The 22,105-nt window shown below is 40.2% G+C and overlaps 1 protein-coding gene across 1 annotated transcript in view; it reads left to right on the plus strand.

The window, feature by feature from the left end:
- The window catches only part of Ryr3 (ryanodine receptor 3), a 429,760-nt gene that overhangs the window by 36,025 nt on the left and 371,630 nt on the right, over positions 1 to 22,105 (plus strand). The window contains exons 4-5 of the mRNA XM_038331390.2: positions 14,389 to 14,507; positions 21,158 to 21,273. Coding sequence (XP_038187318.2) covers positions 14,389 to 14,507; positions 21,158 to 21,273 — 235 coding nt within the window. The remainder of the gene's footprint in view (positions 1 to 14,388; positions 14,508 to 21,157; positions 21,274 to 22,105) is intronic.

Here is a 22,105-nt window from a genome sequence, read left to right on the forward strand (position 1 = left end):
ATGTATCACATTTTCCTTATCCATTCTTTGTTTGAGGGGTATTTAGGTTCTTTCCAGCTTCTGGCTATGACAAACAATGCTGCTATGAACATAGTTGATAACATATCCTTGTGAAATTATTGAGCATCCTTTGGATATATACCTAATATAAAAGTGGTATTACTGAGTCTTGAGGTAGGTTGTTTCCTAATTTTCTAAGAAATCGCCATACTGATAACCAAAGCAACTGTACCAGTTTGCACTCCCACCAGCAATGGAGGAGTGTTTTCTTTACTCCACATCCTCTCCAGCATAAGTTGTCATCAGTGTTTTTGATCTTACAAGTGTCAGATGGAATCTCAGAGTTGTTTTGATTTGCATTTTGTGATGGCTAAGGATGTTGAGCATTTCCTTAAGTGTATTTCAGCCATTTTAGATTCCTCAGTTGAGAGTTCTCTGTTTAGGTCTGTACTCCATTTTTTAAAATTGGATTATTTGTTCTTTTGATGACCAATTTCTTGAGTTCTTTGTATATTTTGGAGATCAGTCCTCTGTCTAATGTGGGTTTGGTGAAGTTCTTTTCCCATTCTGTAGGCTACTATTTTGTCTTGTTGACTGTGTCCTTTGCTTTACAGAAGCTTTTCAGTTTTAGGAGGTCCCATTTATTAATTGTTTCTCTCAGTGTCTGTGCTACTAGGGTTATATTTAGGAAGTCTCCTGTACCAATGCATTCATGTGTACTTCCTACTTTTTCCTCTTATTGCTCTAGCTAGAACCTCAAGTACTATATTGAATAAATATGGAAAGAATAGACAACCTTTTCTTGTTAATGATTTCAGTGGGATTGCTTTGAGTTTCTCTCCATTTAGTTTGATGTTGTCTGCTGGCTTGCTGTTTATTATTGCCTATATTATATTTAGGTATGCTCCTTGTATCCCTTCTCTCTCTAAGACCTTTATCATGAAGGGATGTTGTATTTTGTCAAAGGATTTTTAATCAACTAGTAAGATGATCATTTGTTTTTATTTTCTAGCTTGTTTATATTGTAGATTACGTTGACAGATTTTCATATGTTGAACCATCGCTGCATCTCTGGGATGAGGCCGACTTGATCATGGTGGATGATTTTTCTGATGTGTTCTTGGACTTGGTTTGCCAGTATTTTATTGAGTATTTTTGCATCAATGTTCATGAGTGAGATGTGTCTGTAATTCTTTTTCTTAGTAATGTCTTTGGTTTCAGTATCAGGGTAATTGTAGCCTCATAAAAAGAGTTTGGCAATGTTCCTTCTGTTTCTATTGTGTGGAACAATATGAGGGGTATTGGTATTAGTTCTTCTTTGAAAATCTTCTAGATTCTGAGCTGAAACAATCTGGTCCTGGACTTTTATTTGTTGGGTGACTTTTGGTGACTATTTTTCTTTCTTTAGCAGTTATAGGTCTATTTAATTTGCTTATCTGGTCTTTATTTCATTTTTGTATTTATCCAGAAAGTTGTCCATTTCTTTTAAGTTTTCCAATTTTGTGGAGTATAGGTTTTTGAAATATGACCTGATGATTCTCTGGATTTCCTCCTTGTCTGTTGCTCTGTCCCCTTTTCATTTTGGATTTTGTTAATCTGGATATTCTCTCTCTGCCTTTTGGTTAGTTTGGATAAAAGTTTGTCTATTTTGTTGATTTTCTCGAAGAACCAACTTTTTGTCTCATTGATTCTTTGTTTCTATTTTGTTGATTTTTCTGGAAGAACCAACTTTTTGTCTCTTTGATTTTTTTAAAGATTTATTTATTTATTATGTACACAGTGTTCAGCCTCCATGTATGCCTGCAGGCCAGAAGAGGGCGCCAGATCTCATTACAGATGGTTGTGAACCACCATGTGGTTGCTGGGAATTGAATTCAGGACCTTTGGAAGAGCAGTCAGTACTCTTAACCTCTGAGTCATCTCTCCAGCCCTCTCTCTTTGATTCTTTGTTTCTATTTTGTTGATTTAAGCTCTCAATTTGATTATTTCCTGCCATCTACTCCTCCCAGGTGAGTGAACTTCTTTTTGTTCTAGAGTTTTCAGGTGTTCTGTTAACTCACTAGTGTGGGATTTTTCCAGCTTCTTTATGTAGGTGTTTAGTGCTATGAGCTTTTCTCTTAACACTGCTTTCATTGTGTTCCATAAATTTGGGTACATTGTGTGGGCATTTTTATTGAATTTAAGTAAGCCTTTAATTTCTTCTTGTATTTCTTCCTTGACCATTGATGATTCAGATGTGCATTGTTTAATTTCCATGTGTTTGTAGGCTTTCTGAAATTAGTGTTGCAGTTGAATTCCAATTTTGAGACCTGGTGATCTGATATGATACATGGGGCCATTCCAAATTTTTTGAATCTGTTGAGGTTTGCTTTGTTACATAGTATGTGGTCAATTTTTAAGAAGGTTCCATGAGGAGCTGAGGAGAAGGTATATTCTTTTATGTTTGGATGTAATTTTCTATAGTTGTCTATTAAGCCCATTTGAGTCATAACATCTGTTAGTTCCTTTATTTCTCTGTTAATTTTCTGTCTGACAGACCTGTCCAGTAGTGAGAGTCAGATGTTGAAGTCTCCCACTATTAGTGTATGGAGTTTAGTATGTGATTTAAGGTTTAGTAGCATTTCTTTTATATATGAGGGTACCCTTTTATTTGGGGCATAGACATTCAGTATGGACATTTCCTCCTGATAGATTTTACCTGTGACTAATATGAAATGTCCTTCTTTGTCTCTTTTGATTGATTTTAGTTTGAAGTCTATTTTGTTGGTTAGGATAGCTACACCAGCGTGTTTCTTAGGTTTATTTGATTGGAAATTTTTTCCCAACCCTTTACTCTGAGGTGATGACCGCCTTTGAGGTTGAGGTGTGTTTCTTGTATGCAGCATAAGGATGGATTCTCTTTTCATATCTAATCCGTTAGTGTGTATCTTTTTATATGTGAGTTGAGTCCATTTATATAAAGGGATATTAATTACCAATAATTTCTAGTTTCTGTTATTTTAGTTTTTGTTGTTGGTGATGTTATCATGTATGTTTTTCCCTTTTGGGAATGTATTTGCTGTGAGATCATCTATTGTCTGTGTTTTTGTGGATATAGCTAACTTCCTTGGGTTGGAGTTTTCCTTCTAGTACTTTGTGTAGGGCTGGGTTTGTGGCTAGGTATTGGTTAAATCTGGTTCTGTCATGGAATGTCTTGTTTTGTCCATCTATAGTGATTGAAAGTTTTACTGGGTATAGTTGTCTGAGCTGGCATCTGTGATCTCTTAATGTCAGCATAATGCTTGACCACAACCTTCTGGTTTTCATTCTCTCCAAAGAGAAGTCAGGTGTAATTCTGATAGGTCTGCCTTTATATGTTTCTTGGGTTCTTGGTATTTTTTGCAGCTCTTAATATAGTCTCTCTTTATTATGTACGTTTAATGTTTTTATTATTTTGTGGTGAGGGGACTTTTTCTTTTTTTTCAGTCTATTTGGTGTTCTGTGAGCTTCTTGAATCTTCATAGGCATAGCTTTCTTCAGGTTGGGAAAGTTTTCTATGATTTTGTTGAATGTGTTTTCTATGCTTTTGAGTTGGACTTCTTTTCTATCCCTATTATTCTTAGGTTTGGTATTTTCATGGTGTCCCATTATTTCCTGGATATTTTGTGTTAAGCATTTGTTAAATTTAATGGTCTTTTTTGACCAATGAGTCTATTTCCTTTAGTGTATCTTCAGCATTTGAGAGTCTCTCTTCCATCTCTTGTATTCTGCTGTTTATGGTTGCTTTTGTGATTCCTGATGGTTTTCTCATAATTTCTGTTTCCAGAATTCCCTTGATTGGTGTTTTCTTTACTGTTTCTCTTCTGGTTTTCAAGTCTTGAGTTGTTTCTTTTGTCTATTTGATTACTTTTCCTTGTATTTCTTTAAGGGATTTGTTGATTTCTTCCAATTTTTTTGTTTGTTTTTTCCTCCATTTCTTTAGAGGGATTTTTTGTCCTCTTTAAGGGCCTCAAACATTTTCCTAAAGTTATTTTTTAGGTCATTTTCTTCTGCTTCATCTATATTGGGGTGTTCAAGTCTTGCTGTTGTAGGGTCACTAGTTTTTACTGGTGTTGTGTTGTTCTTTGTGGTGTTGGGTGTGTTCTTACCTTGTCTACCAATCTCTTCCTCTGATTGGTGTTGTTGGAGCTGTCTGTGACTCTGGTGTTCAATCTTCCAGATGCCAGTGGATCCAAGGCTCAGATGGTTGATCCTTGTAGTGCAGTCAGAGCCATGGTTCCAGTCACCCCAGAGGTCACTCATTATTCCCTTAGGTTGCTAGGCACTCCTAGGGGTTGCTCTGCAATCCTGGAGGTTGTTTGGGCCTCCTTTCTTGGGGATGCTCCTGTTGAGGTTGCTGTCTAGGGCCTGCTCTGGCAGAGGTCACTGGCACAGACTTGTTTTCAAGGAGGTCCCTGGCTCAGACTTGGTCTGGCAGAGGTCTCTGACTCTGGCCTGTTCCTTTGGTGGTTTCTCACTCCCTTGTACATACTCCCATGGAGATGGCTGCCTTGGGCTGCTCCTGTGGAGACTACTGCCTCGGGCCTGCTCTGGCTGAAGTCACTGGCTGAGGCCTGTTCCCACCAATCGTATTTACTATATATTATTATTTTAGAGTGGACTCACACATGTTGCAGGGAGGGACTTCTGTGTGTATGATGCATATGTGTCCAAGTCCTGAAGACTTAGACAGAAGATGTGTAACAGGAAGTTAATGGTCACTAGTTATCCCAACTTTATGGACACCTAGACTAATGTTTATACTTTATTTTGGTTTTTGACAAGATATTTGAATTAATATAATAAAATATAATGATTTAAAATAGGAAAATTTGAGCTATGTGGTTGAGCATTTCTAGATGCATGAGGCCTTGGGTTTGATTCTAGAGCTACATTAAATTAAGAAAAAAGAAAAAGGAAAAAGTTTATAGGTTAATGATACAAAAACATTTTTATATAGATGACTGTGTGTTTTAAATCCAAGTGTTATTGCTCCATTCAATCCAGATGCGCAGCTCACTGCCATCACCATTTGCTTAAGTGTACTCTATGATGTTTGTACGAAAATGAGATCATCTGCTAGTGCGTTTCTGAAGATGTACCTTTGTCATCAAATGATACATGACTATGTTACTATCCTAGAACAAGCTCTCCACCAAATGTCTATTATGGCATGTGGAAGAAAAAAATATCAACATCTGTTTCACTGATTGCCTGGGTGAGAAAGTCCTATATGTCAATTAATTAGCCATAAAGAAACAGAAATGTGGTTCCATCACCTGCACTGGCAAAGAAAGGCAAATATGAAATAGGACTCGGAGCGTTTCTGTATATTTAATGCAAAGGGACTCAAATGATGTAGTGCAAATAGTGACAGTTCAGTCCCCTAAGAATGTATGTTTGCATGCAAATGTTGATGATGTCCTCATTATACCACACATCCTGTTGTGCTTGGGAAACAGGGAGTCTGTACTACATCCTCTTTGTCAACATGTAGGCTTTGGTTCATGACTTCTCTGTCAAAAGAAATAGATAATTTTTATAAAAAGAATAATCGTCATGAGAGAAGTACTAACAAACACTTGTTTAACTGGAAAGTAACTCAGACTTCACATGCTCATACACACACACACACACACACACACACACACACATGATGATGATAGATGATAGGTAGGTAGATAGATAGATAGATAGATAGATAGATAGATAGATAGATAGATAGATAGATAGAGACTAAAAGCTTAACAGTTTAGTTGAGAGGACATCTGAGTCAAACGTTCCTGTGATGGTGTTAATTGTCAATTTAATAGACTCTAGACTCACCTAGGAGATGGACATGTGGCCATATCTCTGACAGTTATCTTGGCTGTATGACTACAGAAACACCACGCTGTGCCTATGTTATTCCCTAGGTTAGGATTGTAGACTGTGTGAGGGGAGAAAGGGAGCTGGGCAGCAACATGCCTTCATTGCCTTCTTCTGACTGTGACAGCGACCCCAAGCCTCTGGCCACCTTGACTTCTCCACTGTGATCCCGGACACCAGAATGAACACTTTCTCCCTGAAGTTGCCTTTTGTCAGGTTTCATCACAGCATCAGGAAAATAAACTAAGACAATACTTTTTCACTGGGTTTTCTCCTAGAATCTGTGGCTAAGTAGATGACCTGTTGTCAGAATAGGACTGGCTGAGTTCCCTTCAGTGGAGACTTGAGGAATGGCTTTGTCCCTCAAAAATGTCAATAACTCAAAATACGAACAACACACATAGTATTCTGTCTGAGACAGGAAGACATCCCATGGTCTCATGTTTTGGGATTTCTGGAGATACAGGTTTCACTCGACCCTGTGAATTTTGGAGTGCTGGAAAAACATGGCCCTCATGCTGAGCAGTTGGAAGAGGAGATACGGCACCCCACAGAATATTCTCAAACCAAAGAAATCAGCCTAGAAGCACTGTTATACCTTTTCTTCCCAGGATTTTAAGCTAAGCCTAGCTTTCAGGTGACATTATGGGTAGCATCAGCCTTCTCTTTTCATTTACCTTTCCCAGTTGTGGTCCAGGCTAGCAAATACTGGAAATTAACCTTTGACTTTGCTATAGCATGCTAAGTTTAAACTAAGCCAAACCATATCATCTTTTAACATTCATTAGGTAGACTTATGCTACACAAAAAGAGTAAGACACTCAGATATCCCACAGCTAGGAGACAAGCAGGCAAGCTGAACAGTAGTCCAAGGTAGCAAATGCTATGACTGAGTGCTGTGGCTCACAAGATTGCCTTTCAAAGTTTTCAGGCTTGGTCACAAGCCTGGCACTACTGGGAGGAGAGGTAGCCTAGTGGACAGAAGTTGGGTAATTGGAAACATGTCCTGGAAGGGAGTGTTAGATCTCTCTCTCTTTCCCTCTCTCTCTCTTTTTCCCTCCCTCCCTCCCACCTTCCTTGCCACCCTCACTCCCTCTCTGTCTCCTTCTCCTTTTCCTCTCCCTCTCTTTCCTCCCTTCCTTCCCCCTTTTCCTTCCCCTCACCCTCCTTCTCCCCCTCCCTTTCTCTTTGTGCCCCCTCCCCTCCCCCTGATTGCTGGCCTCATGAGCTGGGGAATTTCCTCTGCCTTGCACACCTGCCATAAAATGCTACCTCACCACAGGTTCTAAAACAATGAGATCCATTAAGCATGTACTTAAATCTCTGAAAACATTATCCAAACTGGTTTTTCTTTGTAAATAAAAAAAAACTCAGGTATTTTGATATAGACATGGAAAGTTGACTAGCACATATATAGTGTATGTTGAAGATACAGAAGCACAATAGTGGATCTTCTAAAGTTAGACTGTATATGAAAAGGGTTAGACAATATGGAATGTGATGGAGCTATAGCTGCCAGACCAACAGAACTGTATGTGTAAAGGCTCAGAGATAATAGAGATTGAAAGTAGTTCCATGGGGCTGAAGTTGAGCATTTTGATGTGAGAGAAAGATCAACTGAGATTATACAGAATAAAGTAGGAATGGGATAACAAAGAACTTGGACTTCATCTATAAAATCTGAATGTTATATGGGAAAGTGGGCAAGAATTTTGAGCAGGGGAGTATGCATCTCAGATTCTGGTTCCACTATGTTGGAAACACGGAGAATTGGTAGAGAAGAAGCAGAAGGCTAGACTCAGAATGGAAATACTGTCATCCTAAGTGCCCAACTGTTGGGTGAGGTGACTCGTTCATTCCTGACTGCCCTGATCTGAAATGATCACATAGAAATCTGTATTAATTGCAATACTGATTGGCCAAATAGCTTAATCATATTTCTAGCTAGCTCTTACATCTTAAATTAACACGTTTCTATTATTTTATGTTTTACCACGAGGCTCATTGCCTACTGGCAAGGTTCTATTTGGTGGCTCACATCTTTCTCCTTTGGTGGCTACATGGCATCTCATTGACTCCGCCTACTCTCTCCTCCTCTATCTGCTTGAAACTTCTGCCTTGCCCTAATCTGCAGTGCAATAGGCCCAAAGCAGCTTCTTTATTAACCAATGGTATTCACAGCATACAGAGAGGAACCCCACATCATCCAACTAAGACTCATGGTGGAATGGAGCAGAGAGAAGTCAAAAGAATTCTAATTGTATGTGTAAAAGAGAGTAGCTGTGGATGACTTCCATATTTCCCTATGTCTGTGTTAGTGAATGATTACACTTGTCACAGTGGAGAAACTACAGATGGAACAGCTCTAGAAAGGTAGAAATTCTGTCATGTTTCTCCAACTGATGTGCAATTAGATGTCCAGATGGGCACGAACAGTATTTAACACAAGGGGACACAGCAGGCGAGAGCTCTGGGGAGAGTTAGGAGTCACAAGTAAGGAGGTCTGGGTTGAGATCAGTGACTTGGGTGGGTTTAGTTGGTCAATAATGTGAGAGAAACAAGCTGAGGGGAGAGCTAGCAACAAGTCTCATTCAGAAGTGTGAGAAGCTGAATGTCACAAGGAGCCAATGGGCAGCTAGTACATTGCATGTCCAGAAGAGATCAATAGTATTCTTGCCACACACAAAAGTCAAGTAAACCAAAATCAGTGTCTCAGGATAGGATACCGTGCAGCTCACTGAAAACCTACAGTGAAGACCCTTGACTGAGGAACAAATGATGGTACCCATAATTGAACAAATGTGTGTGAGATTGTTATGTCGTCACAAGAGACAGAGCCTGAGGGTGCTGGTTCCTTGGCGTTGATATTGGGGGAACAAATCATAGGCAAAAATGTCACCCTTGTTAAAGAACAGCAAAGGGTTTCACAACTCATCCGCACTGGATGCCGTGTTTAAATGGGTTACAGGGACGTTTATGCGTAGTCTACGCATCATTCATGGAGCGCAGGTGCGTCACTGCGTGGCTCACAAGACCCGGCAACCGATTACAATGAGCATGTATAACCAGTTTAAAGGAGTGTGCCTGTGATTTTGTTTGCTCACAGAATATTCACCACATAACACTTCCAATATCTCAGAGAAGATAGCTGTGTGTTCACTGTACACATAAATTTAACTGATCCAGGATAATTTATAGTTGTATTTAGCCCTGACGTTCAGTAAGTCCTTTCTCATATCTCATTTCAATCTCTTCTACTAAATTTTTGGATTATTCTGGCTCACTCTGACCTTGGCAGATAACAGGTTGTTACCAGCTTCCATATATCAACCCTTGCCATACTGGGAGATAAATAATAAATTTCCTTTCTGCTTAGAATTTGGAACTCTTTGGTATAAATAACTACCAAAAAGCCTAAATAATTGATCTTACAAACTGCCAAGAGGATTAACTAGTTAATAGACACAGACTTTAGGCTGAACAGGAAATCCAGCAAGCAAATTTAGAGGAAAAATGTATATGCGTGTGTGTGTGTGTGTGTGTGTATGTGTGTGTTCATAGGGCAGGGATGGAGTGAGTATATATGTGTATGCATGTATGTGTGAAAGTCAGAGAAAAACATCATATATCATTACCGGGCATGCTGCCTACATCCTTTGAGGCAGTCTTTCATTGTCCTGGAACTTGCAGTTAGGCTAGGCTAGCTAGCCAGCCAGCAAGCCCAAGGCTCTCCTTTCTCTTTCCCAGTAACAGGAATACAGTCACGTGTTATCATGCTCAGCCTTTTTATGTGGGCTCTGAGGACCAAACTCAGATTCTCATGCCTTTGAGGTAAGATCTTTACAACCGAGCTCTTTTCCCTATTCCCAAGAGAGAGCTTTTAATTAGAAACTGAGCCATGCAATGCATCACTGGGTTATGTTTTACATATTATCTTTGTGAGTTTGTACATGAATTTCTTCCCTCATAGAACTCTGTCAAGTTCTATCTTGACCTACTGAGAGGCTTGAGTTTGATGACTACACTAACCTGTTAGCTCCCCACTAAGCTCCTTGTGGTTTTTCCATAGACCACTTTTCCTTCTCGTGTCCTGAAATGGAAGTACAACCGCGCAGAATGTACATAGAGACGTGAGGTCATGAGAACCTTCCGAGGTTTGCCAGTCGAGACGAGCATTGGTTTTAGTTGTTCCTATTAGGGTCTCTGGCTTTGTGGATTAGCTTCAATCATAAGTAACATTTAGAGGCAACTATCCGATAAACCCATTTTCCATCATTGACCTGATTTATAGGAAAGAAATGGATGTCGATGTTCACCTCCAAACTGGCTCAGGAATTTACCATCTAAAACTATATTGAGAAAGGCTCCAGATCCCTTGGATCATGTCTATTGCATACTAAGAAGCATTTTGTGTGTGTTGAGCATATAAATAGCTACCTGCAGATGAACTATGATTACAAAGCTTGCCAGAAACACATTTACTTACAAGTCACACTTGTCACTTAACACTGTGCAATAGTGTTCGTGTATTTTCCCCACTTTTAACAAGGAAGACTAAAATTTCTTTCCTTTTTGTTATATAGGAAAAACTGAGGTAGACGGATATTAACTTAGTAACATATTGAGGTCTTCCAGCTCCTGCCACTGAGAAAGAAATGTGTTGCTGTCAGAAGTAGACTTTAATCTGTTTCTCTATAACTGTGAACAGTTAAGTGTTTTGAGACTTAAGTGTCCCCAGCTATATAGCTCTTTGTTTTCTTTAGGGATAGAATGTTAATCGTTGATAATAGTTCTACTTCCTCTCATTTGGAGTTGCCAGAAAATCATTCACAGTTATTGTGGAGCAGATTGAGAATAAATTGGAAAAAAAAAATGGTAAGTTGCAAGACGTAGATAGAGGCAGGTATGTTAGAATATGTAATGACAACTTGTTGGTGGGCCAGATAATGTCATGGTTCAGTGCCTGTTTAGGTTACTGGATTCAGGGATATCCAAGAGGGAGATAAAACATTTCTGGAAGTGTTTCTTGGGGTGTTTTTAAAAGGGATTTGCATTGAATTAGGAGGTGTAGTTAGGAAGACCCATGCTGTAGTAGGGTGGGTAGACATCATCCAGTGGGTACAGGGCCCAGATAGAACAAAGAGTAGAGGGAGAGCATTCCCCCATCCTGTCTCCTTGAGCCAGGTCATCTGTCTTCCACTTTCAGACTTCAGAACTCCTTTATCTTCAGACTTCAGACTCCAAGATTTATAGCCGCAGTCTTTGTCTTTCTGTCACTTGCGGCCATCATAGCACAGGGCTTTTGGGCTTCTATAAACACTAGTTGTGTGATAAATCTGTGTGTGCACGCATCTCCTATTGGTTCTGTGTCTCTGAAAACCCCAACACAGCAAAGTTTCTGTTTTAAACTTCTGTCCTAGAGTGAATTTATGATCCCCTAATTATGGCAATGTCAGTGAGGCATTAATTGTTCCTGATGATTCACTTCAATCTGTCAGATCCTCTTCCCACCCAATCCCTGCCTCCAGGGAAGAATTCTCATGAGGCCTGAAGAAAGAGGAACAAAGGAATCAGCCTTTGTTTAACAATTTACTTAATATCATAGCTTTTGGTAAACCACAAGCCAGGGGTCAAGAGTGGCCTAGGGGTGTGCGGCCTCCTTGAAGAAAAAATGGTCCAACAACTGATCTTTCATCCACTTTTTGCCTTTTTTATACCCAGAATTCAGAATTCACTCCTTGGTTGCTGTGACTCCACACCTGTTTCACGATACCTGCTATCCCATGCCCTTTATGTCTTGATACTTTTCACTGTGTACCAATCAGCAGGGGAGTTCTTTTTTTTTTTTTTGTTTTTTGTTTTTTGTTTTTCGAGACAGGGTTTCTCTGTAGCTTTGAAGCCTATCCTGGAACTAGCTCTTGTAGACCAGGCTGGTCTCAAACTCACAGAGATCCGCCTGCCTCTGCCTCCCGAGTGCTGGGATTAAAGGCGTGCGCCACCACCGCCCGGCTGGGAGTTCTTTTTTTAAAAAAAAAAAAATATTTATTTATTTATTTATTTACTTACTTACTTATTATGCATACAATATTCTGTCTGTGTGTATGTCTGCAGGCCAGAAGAGGGCACCAGACCTCATTAAAGATGGTTGTGAGCCACCATGTGGTTGCTTGGAATTGAACTCAGGACCTGTGGAAGAGCAGGCAATGCTCTTAACCACTGAGCCACAGGGGAGTTCTTAACTATGGCCTCGGCACAGACTCTGCAGAGAATCCCATCCGTTTGGAGTGGGCTTGGGCCCAGGCATCCATAGATTTCTTCGAGTGTTTCAAGTGACTCTTGTGTTCATGTAGAGTTGAGCTCAATTGCTTTATAGAAGGCTCGGATTAATTCTTTATCCTGTAGAATATTGAATGAGAAACTGTCCTGAAAAAAATAAAGTAGGATACAAAAGTTACATCTTCTCTCCTTTCTCACCAAAGTAAATCAAGAGTCTCCTGGATATCTAGGGCTTTCTTTTGCATCATGGTGTAAGATACTGTAATTTCCCAAAGTAGTACAAAATATGAGCATTTTTATGGTTCTTGTACTGATGGAACAGTGTGGACAGTCGCCAAACCTGGGAAATCTGTGCTTCTTAGAGACCAGAGGGAGCACGTGGAAAGGGCTGAGGGGTAGCAAATCCTCTTTCTGTGCAGCCATGCCTATGTGCTCACCCCAGCAGGGCCAAGATTCTAGAAACAAGACAGCTGAACCTGAACCCAAGACTTTGTGGAGAGGGTCATGTATCTGTAGATAATAAGTATAGTGAAGTCATGGTCATCTACAGGACTGAACTTTGGGCATCTTGGCTACAACCTTTAAAGTCTTTGCTCTTAATCTGTACATTTTGTAAATCTCTTGGGATTGTTCAACAGCTGTAGGTAGTATAAATTACCCCCAAACAAGGTTTGAGGTTGTAATTATTATAAGTAAGAGTTCAGTCAGACATAGCTGTATTTAAAGAGAGGAATCAATATGGGATCGCTTTCTTCCTTCTTTCCCTTCCACACCAGGATTTGGGGAAAATACCAGTCTTCTACAAAACTAACAAAGCAATATACTTAATAAAATTGAGTAGCACTGTCTTCTATGCTTTTAGTTTTATTGATTTTTTTATTAGATTTGATTTGGCCATGAATTCTAAGGACTTTTAGAGCAGGGCAGGTATATATTGTGAACTTACACTTTCATATACATATATATGTGTGTATGTATATGTATGTCTTTTGTATATAAGTATATATGTGCACATATATAAATTTTTATTATTCCTCTCATAGGTTACATCCTAACCTCAGTTTCCCCTCCCTACACATCTCCCAAGTCCTCCCACCTCCCCTCCCATCTCTCCCAAATCTCCTGTTTCCCTTCACAAAAGAGCAGATGTCCCAAGGATGTCAACCAAATACATTATGAGCCCATTCTTAAGACAAATTCCAGAGACTTTATGCCATGGCTTGTGATCAGCCGTGAAATTGTGAGTGGTGAAGAAAAGAGAATCTCCATGGAGTTGGAAGTTGTGTTTTCATTTGACAAGGGTTTAGAAAGCTGGGTTGTTTGTATGTTACTCAAGAAAGCAAAACTGTGCCCACTCAACAACACCTCTTTGACTCCATCACTGCCCCACCCCTACTCCACAGTGATGGAAGAAACCGAAAAAATTAGCATCACTGAGTGTGTGGAAAGTACCAATTACACAAGAACTTGAAACACACTCTTGACAAAAAAAAAAAAAAAAAAAAAAAAAAAAAAAAAAGCCTTGGTATGGTGAGAGGAATTTGAACTTTGAAGTTATAAAGAACTGAATTTAAATAGTCATTTAGTAGCTTTGAAACATTTTTTTTATTCAATGGATCAAGCTGAGCACAGCATGTAATAGGCAATCAATGGATACTCAATAAAAAATAATGAAGGAATAAAAGCAATAGCCATCCGATTTTAGACAGTCATTTAACATACCTGAGCTCAGCCCTAAGTGTCTTTCCCTATAGAATGGGTCTCAAGGTAACTATTTTGAAGAGAGTTTTTAGGATTTGAAAAATGCAAAATGTTGGAAATAATGCTTGGAAGGGACTCATTACATTTGCGCTTCTTGCTGGTCCATCCCTCTGGACTTGCTCTTTGCTCACTGGTGTGTGATATGAGGAGATTGCTGATTTGCAGGCTTCACGCCAGGAAGCTGTCTCACATGACCCTCAACTCTGAACTTCAGCCTAGAACCTAGAAATCAAACACTGAGCCCTGCTTTTGGTTTAAGGAGAAATCCTATCAGGAGAGATGGGCTTTCACCCAGTATGTGAGTCTTTGATTTTTTCAAGACATGTGTTTTATAATTCTGAATGGCGTTTAATAGTAGTTCCTGCTTTGGGGTATTTTTTAATCTACAACTTTTTACCCAGATTTAACTCACCATTCTGATTTACTATTTCTCATAACCATTATTTTCATTCATGTTTCCCTCAGGCCAGGTATTTGGCATATGAGAAACCAAGATGGTGATGAACAGGCTGTAATCCCATCTGAGCATAAAGTATCTGGAAAGCGCAGATTTAAAAACAAAATCTACCTTGCAGCATCGAGGGGTAAATTGCTAAGAGAAACATGCACTCACACGGTGGCTCAGCCTGGGGCAGAGGAGGTATAAGAGAGCAAAAGATCCAGTGTCCCTCTGCTCCTGTCTCCGACTTACTCCAGTGCCTCTGTATCCCAAATGAGTCACCATCTCTTCAAACTACTGCCACCCAAAGCCTGTTTGGGCCAATGTATGTGGTATTTATCCTCTTAGAATGTCAGTTCTCCAAGAGTGGGTACCTTGCTGTCACGTTTGCTGCCAAGTCTCAGACCACAAAACAGAGTCTGTTACCTTACAACTGCTATAAATATTTCTGGAAGGCATACATGCCTTATATCTGAATAGAACTGGAAGAAGTGGGTGATTTTTAAATACACTTATACTGGACAAGGTAATTCACAGGATTTCATATATCATTAAATAATGAAAATAAGTCCTTCCTGCCACCAACCTGTTTTCAAAGTTTTAGCCATCTGAATGTCAACCCACGAATTTCATTACAATCTACTAATCATCAGGTATCCTTTCAGAAAAGGTCAGTGACCCACAGCTCCTAGATTTTGTATGGAAAGTGCTGAATGCTTTGTTCTTGCTTTCAAATTTTAAATCTGGCTATAGATTAGTGAAATTATGCACAGAGTATTTGCAGTGCCGCACAATTGGAGATTATTATTTCATTGGCCTATTTGTTTGTTTGTTTGGGGTTTTTTGGGTGTTTTTTTGAGAAAGAGTTTCTCTGTAGTTTTGGAACCTGTCCTGGAACTCTGGTCTTGAACTCACAGAGATCTGCTTGCCTTTTTTTTCCCAAGTGCTAGGATTAAAGGCATGCACCACCACTACCTGGCTCATTAGTCTTTTTCTATCAACTAGTATAGTATCAGAATACTATCAGAAAGTACCTTGAAGCACCATAAACAATCTCAGTGACTGCATTATTTCCTAGAAATAAAAGTGGATGCACAGCAGCGCATTCCCCATAGCAGACGCACTGCTAGAAGATCTCTTAGAAGGTGGGGGGGGGTGTTATGAAGAAACCATATGACCAAGAAAAGGCCCTATGCTTCTGCATGGAGCCAATGATAACATTTAAGGAAGCCAACTGAATAAGTAGCTCTAATAAGATACAAGGGCATCTGTCATGACACAGTTTTATCAGTGTCCCTGGATAATGACACAGTACAGAGTCTGCCTACAAAGTCACTGATCACAGTGCTTAGCATGAGACAAAGTGCAGACATGCATTTATGATATGAACCCATGAAGTTAAAGTGGCCTCTCTACGCCTCTTTAAAAGACTAAGGTCAGGAAATGTTAGATCCGGAGGCCAAAATTTTTCTGTCATGGCTTTACGCCATTGACCTTCACTACCTCTGAAGTTAAACAGTCTATGTTGTGACTTGCTGTGATAGTATAGATTTATCCTATTTGTTTTTCCCTGTGGATAGTGTGTCTAAAGCAAGAAAGCCAAGAAAGAAGTCAAAGTGGTATGTCTGGGTAATGGATGTGGTTATTAATCTCTTATGTTTTGACTGAGAGATAAAGAACTATTCCAGTTTTCAATGTTGACTGCTGGGCAAACTGTGAGACTAACAGGTGCCCCCGTGTGACCTGGTGAAGGAGAAGAGTCACAATAGGAAAAAAGTAAAGAGAATACCAACAAACACACCAACCTAGATGAGAAAAGGCTCCCAGGGTCTCAACCTTACACAGAGAACTACAAGAAACTGGTTAAAGCTGGGAGCAGGAGAGGTGGTCCTCCCCAAGGAAGAGCACACCAATGGTTGTTCAGTGGCATTCAGCCCTGAAAACATACATAATGTTACTTGTAACATTATATGGACTCAATGGATTATAATATTACCAAGAAGGAGACTTCGTAGAAAGAAAAGCACTCCTAGGACGAGTTTTTGAAGCACTACTTTAGAATTAGAGAAGAGAATATTGAGAAGCTTATCAAAGAGACTAGAAGGAGCAGCCCTTGGATAGAAGGAAGAAATAATGGGTGTTGCCTAAGCCATATGAGCAAAGTATTAAAGAGAGAAACTGCATCGATGTTGTCTGCTGTCGTCTGAAATTTGCATTTTTATTGTAGTTTGCAGCAGTCTAGGAGTAGTAAGGAGTCAGAGATGGGTAGTCATCCCCAACTTTGAACAGATTCTAAAACATTAAATCAATACCAAAGGGGTACTAAAACCAAAACCAAAACAGACAGAGCAATGGCGAACTCTCCAATGCGGCCACTGGGAGTATTGTAAATGCTGTCTCTTAGCCTTGGAGAGTGGAACACTGAACTGGTTATCCCTCTCCAATCTACAATGTCCGCTTCATAACTTGTAAAGATGTCTTAAGAAAAACTGAAAGTCTCATCACTCTACTATGGGAGAAAACAGTATCTTAAAACTTGTAAGAAGGATCTTTATTAAGCAAAATTATGCATAAAATATGGCATAAACTTGGCCAGTTATTCCAGAGCACACAGTTTTCTTAGTGACTTTACAATGTTTGTGCTTTTCGGTGTAGTGCCAGGTACCCTGTTAGGCACTGTGAATTCCCAGACACATGAGTGGTTCTTTGTCAAAGCTATTAGAATGAAATGAGGCAAATAGAACACAGAAGAACCTGCCCATTAGTCCCTGTAGGATAACCCATGGATGGTCTAATTCCAAAACCGTCACTTAGTTCTCATTTAAGAGATACTGTTGGCAAAGCTCTGCATGATTTCACATATGTCTCTGTATGAACTTAGCAATAACATCATCAGTCTACAAAACAAAGCTCGATGTTCAAGAAATCTGGGGAGGGCACACCTTCCCTTTCAAGGCAATCTATGTCATGAATTTGTCTTTGCAGTCTTAGCTCCCTTAGATGTGAATCATGAGATCTGCTGGCCCATGCTCCACCTCACATGTCACTGCTCACAAGCCTCTCAGTCCTGGTGATGCAGACATCTAACTATAGGGCTGTCATCAGCCATCTGATGAGCTACCTGAAAGAGGGCTGCCAGCCATTTTGTTTCATCCCAGAACATTCTTTCACAGTGACCCAGAAGGAAAGATAACCTAAGTGCCTGCCATCAGCCCCTAGATGGCAAATGTGACACTCTATTGTCTCCACCCTTGAGCTTCAAGCCCAAAGGCAAGAGAGAAGCTGTGGAGATCTAGGAGAGAAGACCTATCACTTTCAAGTTCTGGGTCTTTTGGAGAGATGATTACTTTGTCAGAGAAGACCTGTGATGATGTGAACTCTAGAGATTGTCCTTGTTCAGGGACAGTCACTCAACACTACCACCAGCTGAGCGTGACGAGAATAGCTGGTGCATGTGAGCTTCATAGCGTGAAGGGATGCTGACATATAATACACCCTGGACACTCATCATGTTTACCTTTAATGAAGGTTTGAGGCTGATGGTCACTCTTTCCAGAGTTGTAATCATTGGACATAGGGCCTTTTTTTAATGACTTTGAGCTCTCTGGCACATGTACTCTGATTTTATTCACCGTTGTTTGACTGTATTAAAAGACTGAAATCTTTCTATTTTTATCAGTTCCATCATTGCGATACTTAGAGACAGACAAGCATGAACTCAGATGTATTGCTAAGGTCAGTCTCCGGTGGCCAAGATCTAGTTTGGCATCACACTAGGGTGCATCTTTAAAGTTTGAGTCTGCCATTTACAAGATGCATAGCACTAGGCAACTCATTTTACCTCTCTGTTATTGACTTTATTTATCAAATACAAAACATACTAACGAATGCCTGGTAAGGATGGAACTATCATCTCATAGTGCATAGTCTCTATTATAAGCTATGTATAATTGATAAAATTGACTTTTGCGGTCCCTTTTGTCATTTTCTCTTTGCTACTTAGGATTAAACCAAGAGTTACCCATGAGCTACATGTTCCTCTTTTTAAAAAATACTTTTATTCATTCTGTGAGAATACAATGTATTTTTAACATCTTCAGCCCCTCCCCTTTCCCCAGATTCACTCACTTGGTATCCTTACTTTTTTAGAAACCCACTGAAACGAATTTGTGTTTTCTCTTATATTCCTGAGTGTAGGGTTATCCACTGGACTATAGTTAACTGACTATGGGCCACACCCTTATAGCAAACTGACTCCCCTTCCCCAGAAGTCACCCACTAACTGTGGTTATCCCTCCTCAGTTAGGGATGGGGTTCATGAACCCCTTTCTAGTCCATGCTGGGATGTTGACTGGGTTGATTTTGTATGGTTCTTGTTCAGCGAACAACAGCTTCTGTGAGTTCATGTGTACTGAAATCATACCAGGTCAAAAAGAGACTGCCTTTCTCTGGCCCTCCCAAAGCACTAGCTCTTACAATTTTTATGCCCCCTCTTCTACAATAGTCCCTGGACTATGAGCGGTGGTGACAAAGATGTCACCACATGGTGAAGACATAAGTCATATAGCACATTCTGAGGAGTAAAGCTGAAAGCTTGGGGGTGGCTGAGAAATTCAAAGGAAGATGATAACGGGCTCCACTCTGTGGGCAATCCTCGTCTTTAGGGAAGAGGCAAGAGGATGTAGACATGGGAAGTTCCTGGAAGAAATGCAGAATAGCCAGAGTGGAGAGAAATATGAGAATGGATTGCATTTGACAATAATATCTTAAAGACTCTCTGGGCTTGATTTGTCTGGAAGACGAGGCAGTTGGAATGAGGGAGAGGCATGGCTAGAGCTCAAATGTGGGGAACTAAAATAACCAGAGTTGGACTTGTTTAAGAGAAGACAGGGATCATTCTCATGGTCCTAAAGATTCTGTGTCCTGGGGACACGTGAGTCACAGCTCTCACAAGGACAGAGTGTGGGTGATAAAGATCTTATTGTCTGACTCCACCATTGCTGATGACCCCAAAAGCACTTGCTCCTCTTTCCTTTGTTTTTCTTTCTTGGAAATAATAGGTGTGGTTATTTGTTCTTGCCTGAATGGTATCTGTTTTGATTCCTACCCCTCATTCAAAGAGGAAAAATTTGTAATTTTGTTCCAGTGAAATCAAAGTTGAAAATATGTTACTAGGAAATCCTATAAATTTATATGAACACATAATCTGAGTTATTTTTCTATAAAAAATTCTCTCTCCTGAGGTAGATGAAATAACTGGCTGGGGGTGTTTTCTAGAAACTTACAGTCTTGATCAAGTTGAACAAGACTTGGAAGGAAGAAAACGAGAAAATAAACACAAAACAAATCAACAAAGGGAGAGAAGATTGGGTTCTCAGAATGGAATTCTCTAGCTTTGTATTTGAGAAGTGGATCATTCTCAACTGTGGCCAGAAAAGTTTATGATAGAGTCTGACTAAAGCGCAGTAGAAATAATTAGGTCCCCGTGTCACCTCAGACTCATTATGCACGTAAACTTTGAAGTGACTTGGGATGACAGCTAAAGTGAAGTAGGAAAATCCCACATGCTGACCTTCCACCCTCAGTTCCATTATTACAGCATTAATGGATCTTGCCTCATAAAACTTTGTGTATTCAGAGTAGCCTAGCAGAATGCTTTGTCATTGGAAGGGAGTCAATAACTGCATGTTGAACTTATGCAAATAACTTTGTTGGCTTTTCTGATTGTCCTTAAAAGCCAGATAAACGATGGAAGAAGTGACTAGGATGCCGGCAGGTTGCCAAAGATGCTTTAGAGGGTGGCAGTCATGTTCCCCCAAGTGGAAAGGCTTTGGCACATGAGTAGGAGAGCAATGGTCTGAAGTTGGCATTGGGGTGTGTGAGAAGAATACAAGTGTCTGGGTGCTGGAAGCAAGGTGTGCAAAAATGTGCAGTCTCCAAGTAAGGGGATGTCTTTATAAATGATGTCCTTGGATGGTGTCTGGATGCGAGGTAGAGCAACACAACAATGAAAGAGAGACAAGTTGGTGGAGGGAAGAGTGCAGACTAGTGCGGGGACTGGATAAATTAGGAAAGGCTGGCAACCAGAGGGATTTCTGGTCTGTATTTTATTAGTAAAAGAAGTGGCTTATACCATTGCTCAAAATGGAATTCGGTGCAAACGTTTGAGCACCGGGCACTTGACGGCTCCAGATGTCTGCCCGTGCAAAGTCTTTGCAGATAATAGCTGCTGCGTGGAGTTTCAAAAGCAGGTGCAGGCAGCCACGCCAGCTGTTGTCTACAGCCAGGTCAGCACTGAGCATATGGCTCTAGACAGAAGGGAAAGGAGTGAAGTATGACCGTGGCTGGAAGGCCCACATGCACCTCCAAGTCACCCACACTGCCCGCCTGGGCATGGTTTGGTGTAAGACTGCTTTTTCAGCAACTGGGTGTTTAACCAAATGGTTATTCAGGTTGGATTTGTTTAATCCATTACTTTCTTGGCATCCTGTGTTATAAGAGTGTGTGGGCATGTATGTAGGAGGAAAATTTCAGAGGACCAAGAGACCCTCAGGCAGCCAGAACAAGGTCAAATTACAGGGATTTATATACATTGTAGGAAGGAATGGGAAATAGGGTATTGTAAAGAAGCCCCTGAAGACCAAGATTGAAAGAGTAGATTTGCCTAATTTTACTGCTTATGGAAAATCTGATCTGTAACCACTTTCCTACTTTTTTTCAAATACTTATTTGAGGGTTATTTGTTTTATACCAGTGAAATGTGTATAGATAGGAGATAGTTAACTATGTTTTCAGTGCAGGCTGTAATTAGCATTTTTCATGAAAGCATTAGGCACTTGGAAGACCATCTCCTATATTACAGAGCATTTAACTTCTATGACCCCCTTCTTCCCAATGCAAGTAACCTCTTAGTCATTTTGACAACTGAGTCCATTCCCCTGCTGCCAGTGTCCTTCAGAAAGATCACACCACGTCTGGCTTATATACAGTCTAGAGGGAAAAGCCACCTGGGGGAAATTTTCATTCTCTCTAGAGATTTCACTGAGCCCATATTTAAATAGCAGTGATATTCTGAAGTGTTTTTCTTTCCACTCAGTAAAAATGAAGATCATAAAGTCTGACTTCACTGTTCGGTGTCATAAATTGATGACAGACTCAATTTGATAATAGACAGTAACATTTCAGTGATGCATATAACTCTCTTCTTTCCCTGAGTCTCCTCTGCCTTCACCTCCAGCTTGTGCCTATTCACACTGCCCTGTAGCCCCTCACCTATCTCAGGTTACTATCCCGCATCTCTTTAGACATCTGCTACTAGTGACCGTGTTCACATTCCTCAGGGGAAGACTTTTTTTCAATTAACTTGCATATTATGGACTAAGAGTAAAAAAGTTCACTTTGATCTAATGTGCCTTTCCAACTCTCTAAGAGAAACTGAGCACCTAGGAGACTTGAGGGAAAGACAAAGATAAAGGTGCTAATGGCAAAATGGATGCTCAACTCTGTTGGAGGGGGCTGCTTGTTCATCCCGGCCACCCAGAAACGGAATAACAACACAGAAACTGTATTAATTAAATCACTCCTTGGCCCATTAGCTCTAGCTGCTTATTGGCTAACTCTTACATCTTAATTTAACCCACCTCTATTAATCTGTGCATCACCACAAGGTCGTGGCCGACCAGCAAAGTTTCAGCATGTCTGTCTTCAGCGGAGGCTCCATGGCTTCTCTTTGGCTCCTCCTCC

The sequence above is a fragment of the Arvicola amphibius genome, chromosome 5 (genome assembly GCF_903992535.2).
Source record: "Arvicola amphibius chromosome 5, mArvAmp1.2, whole genome shotgun sequence".
Classification (NCBI taxonomy): Eukaryota; Metazoa; Chordata; class Mammalia; order Rodentia; family Cricetidae; genus Arvicola; species Arvicola amphibius.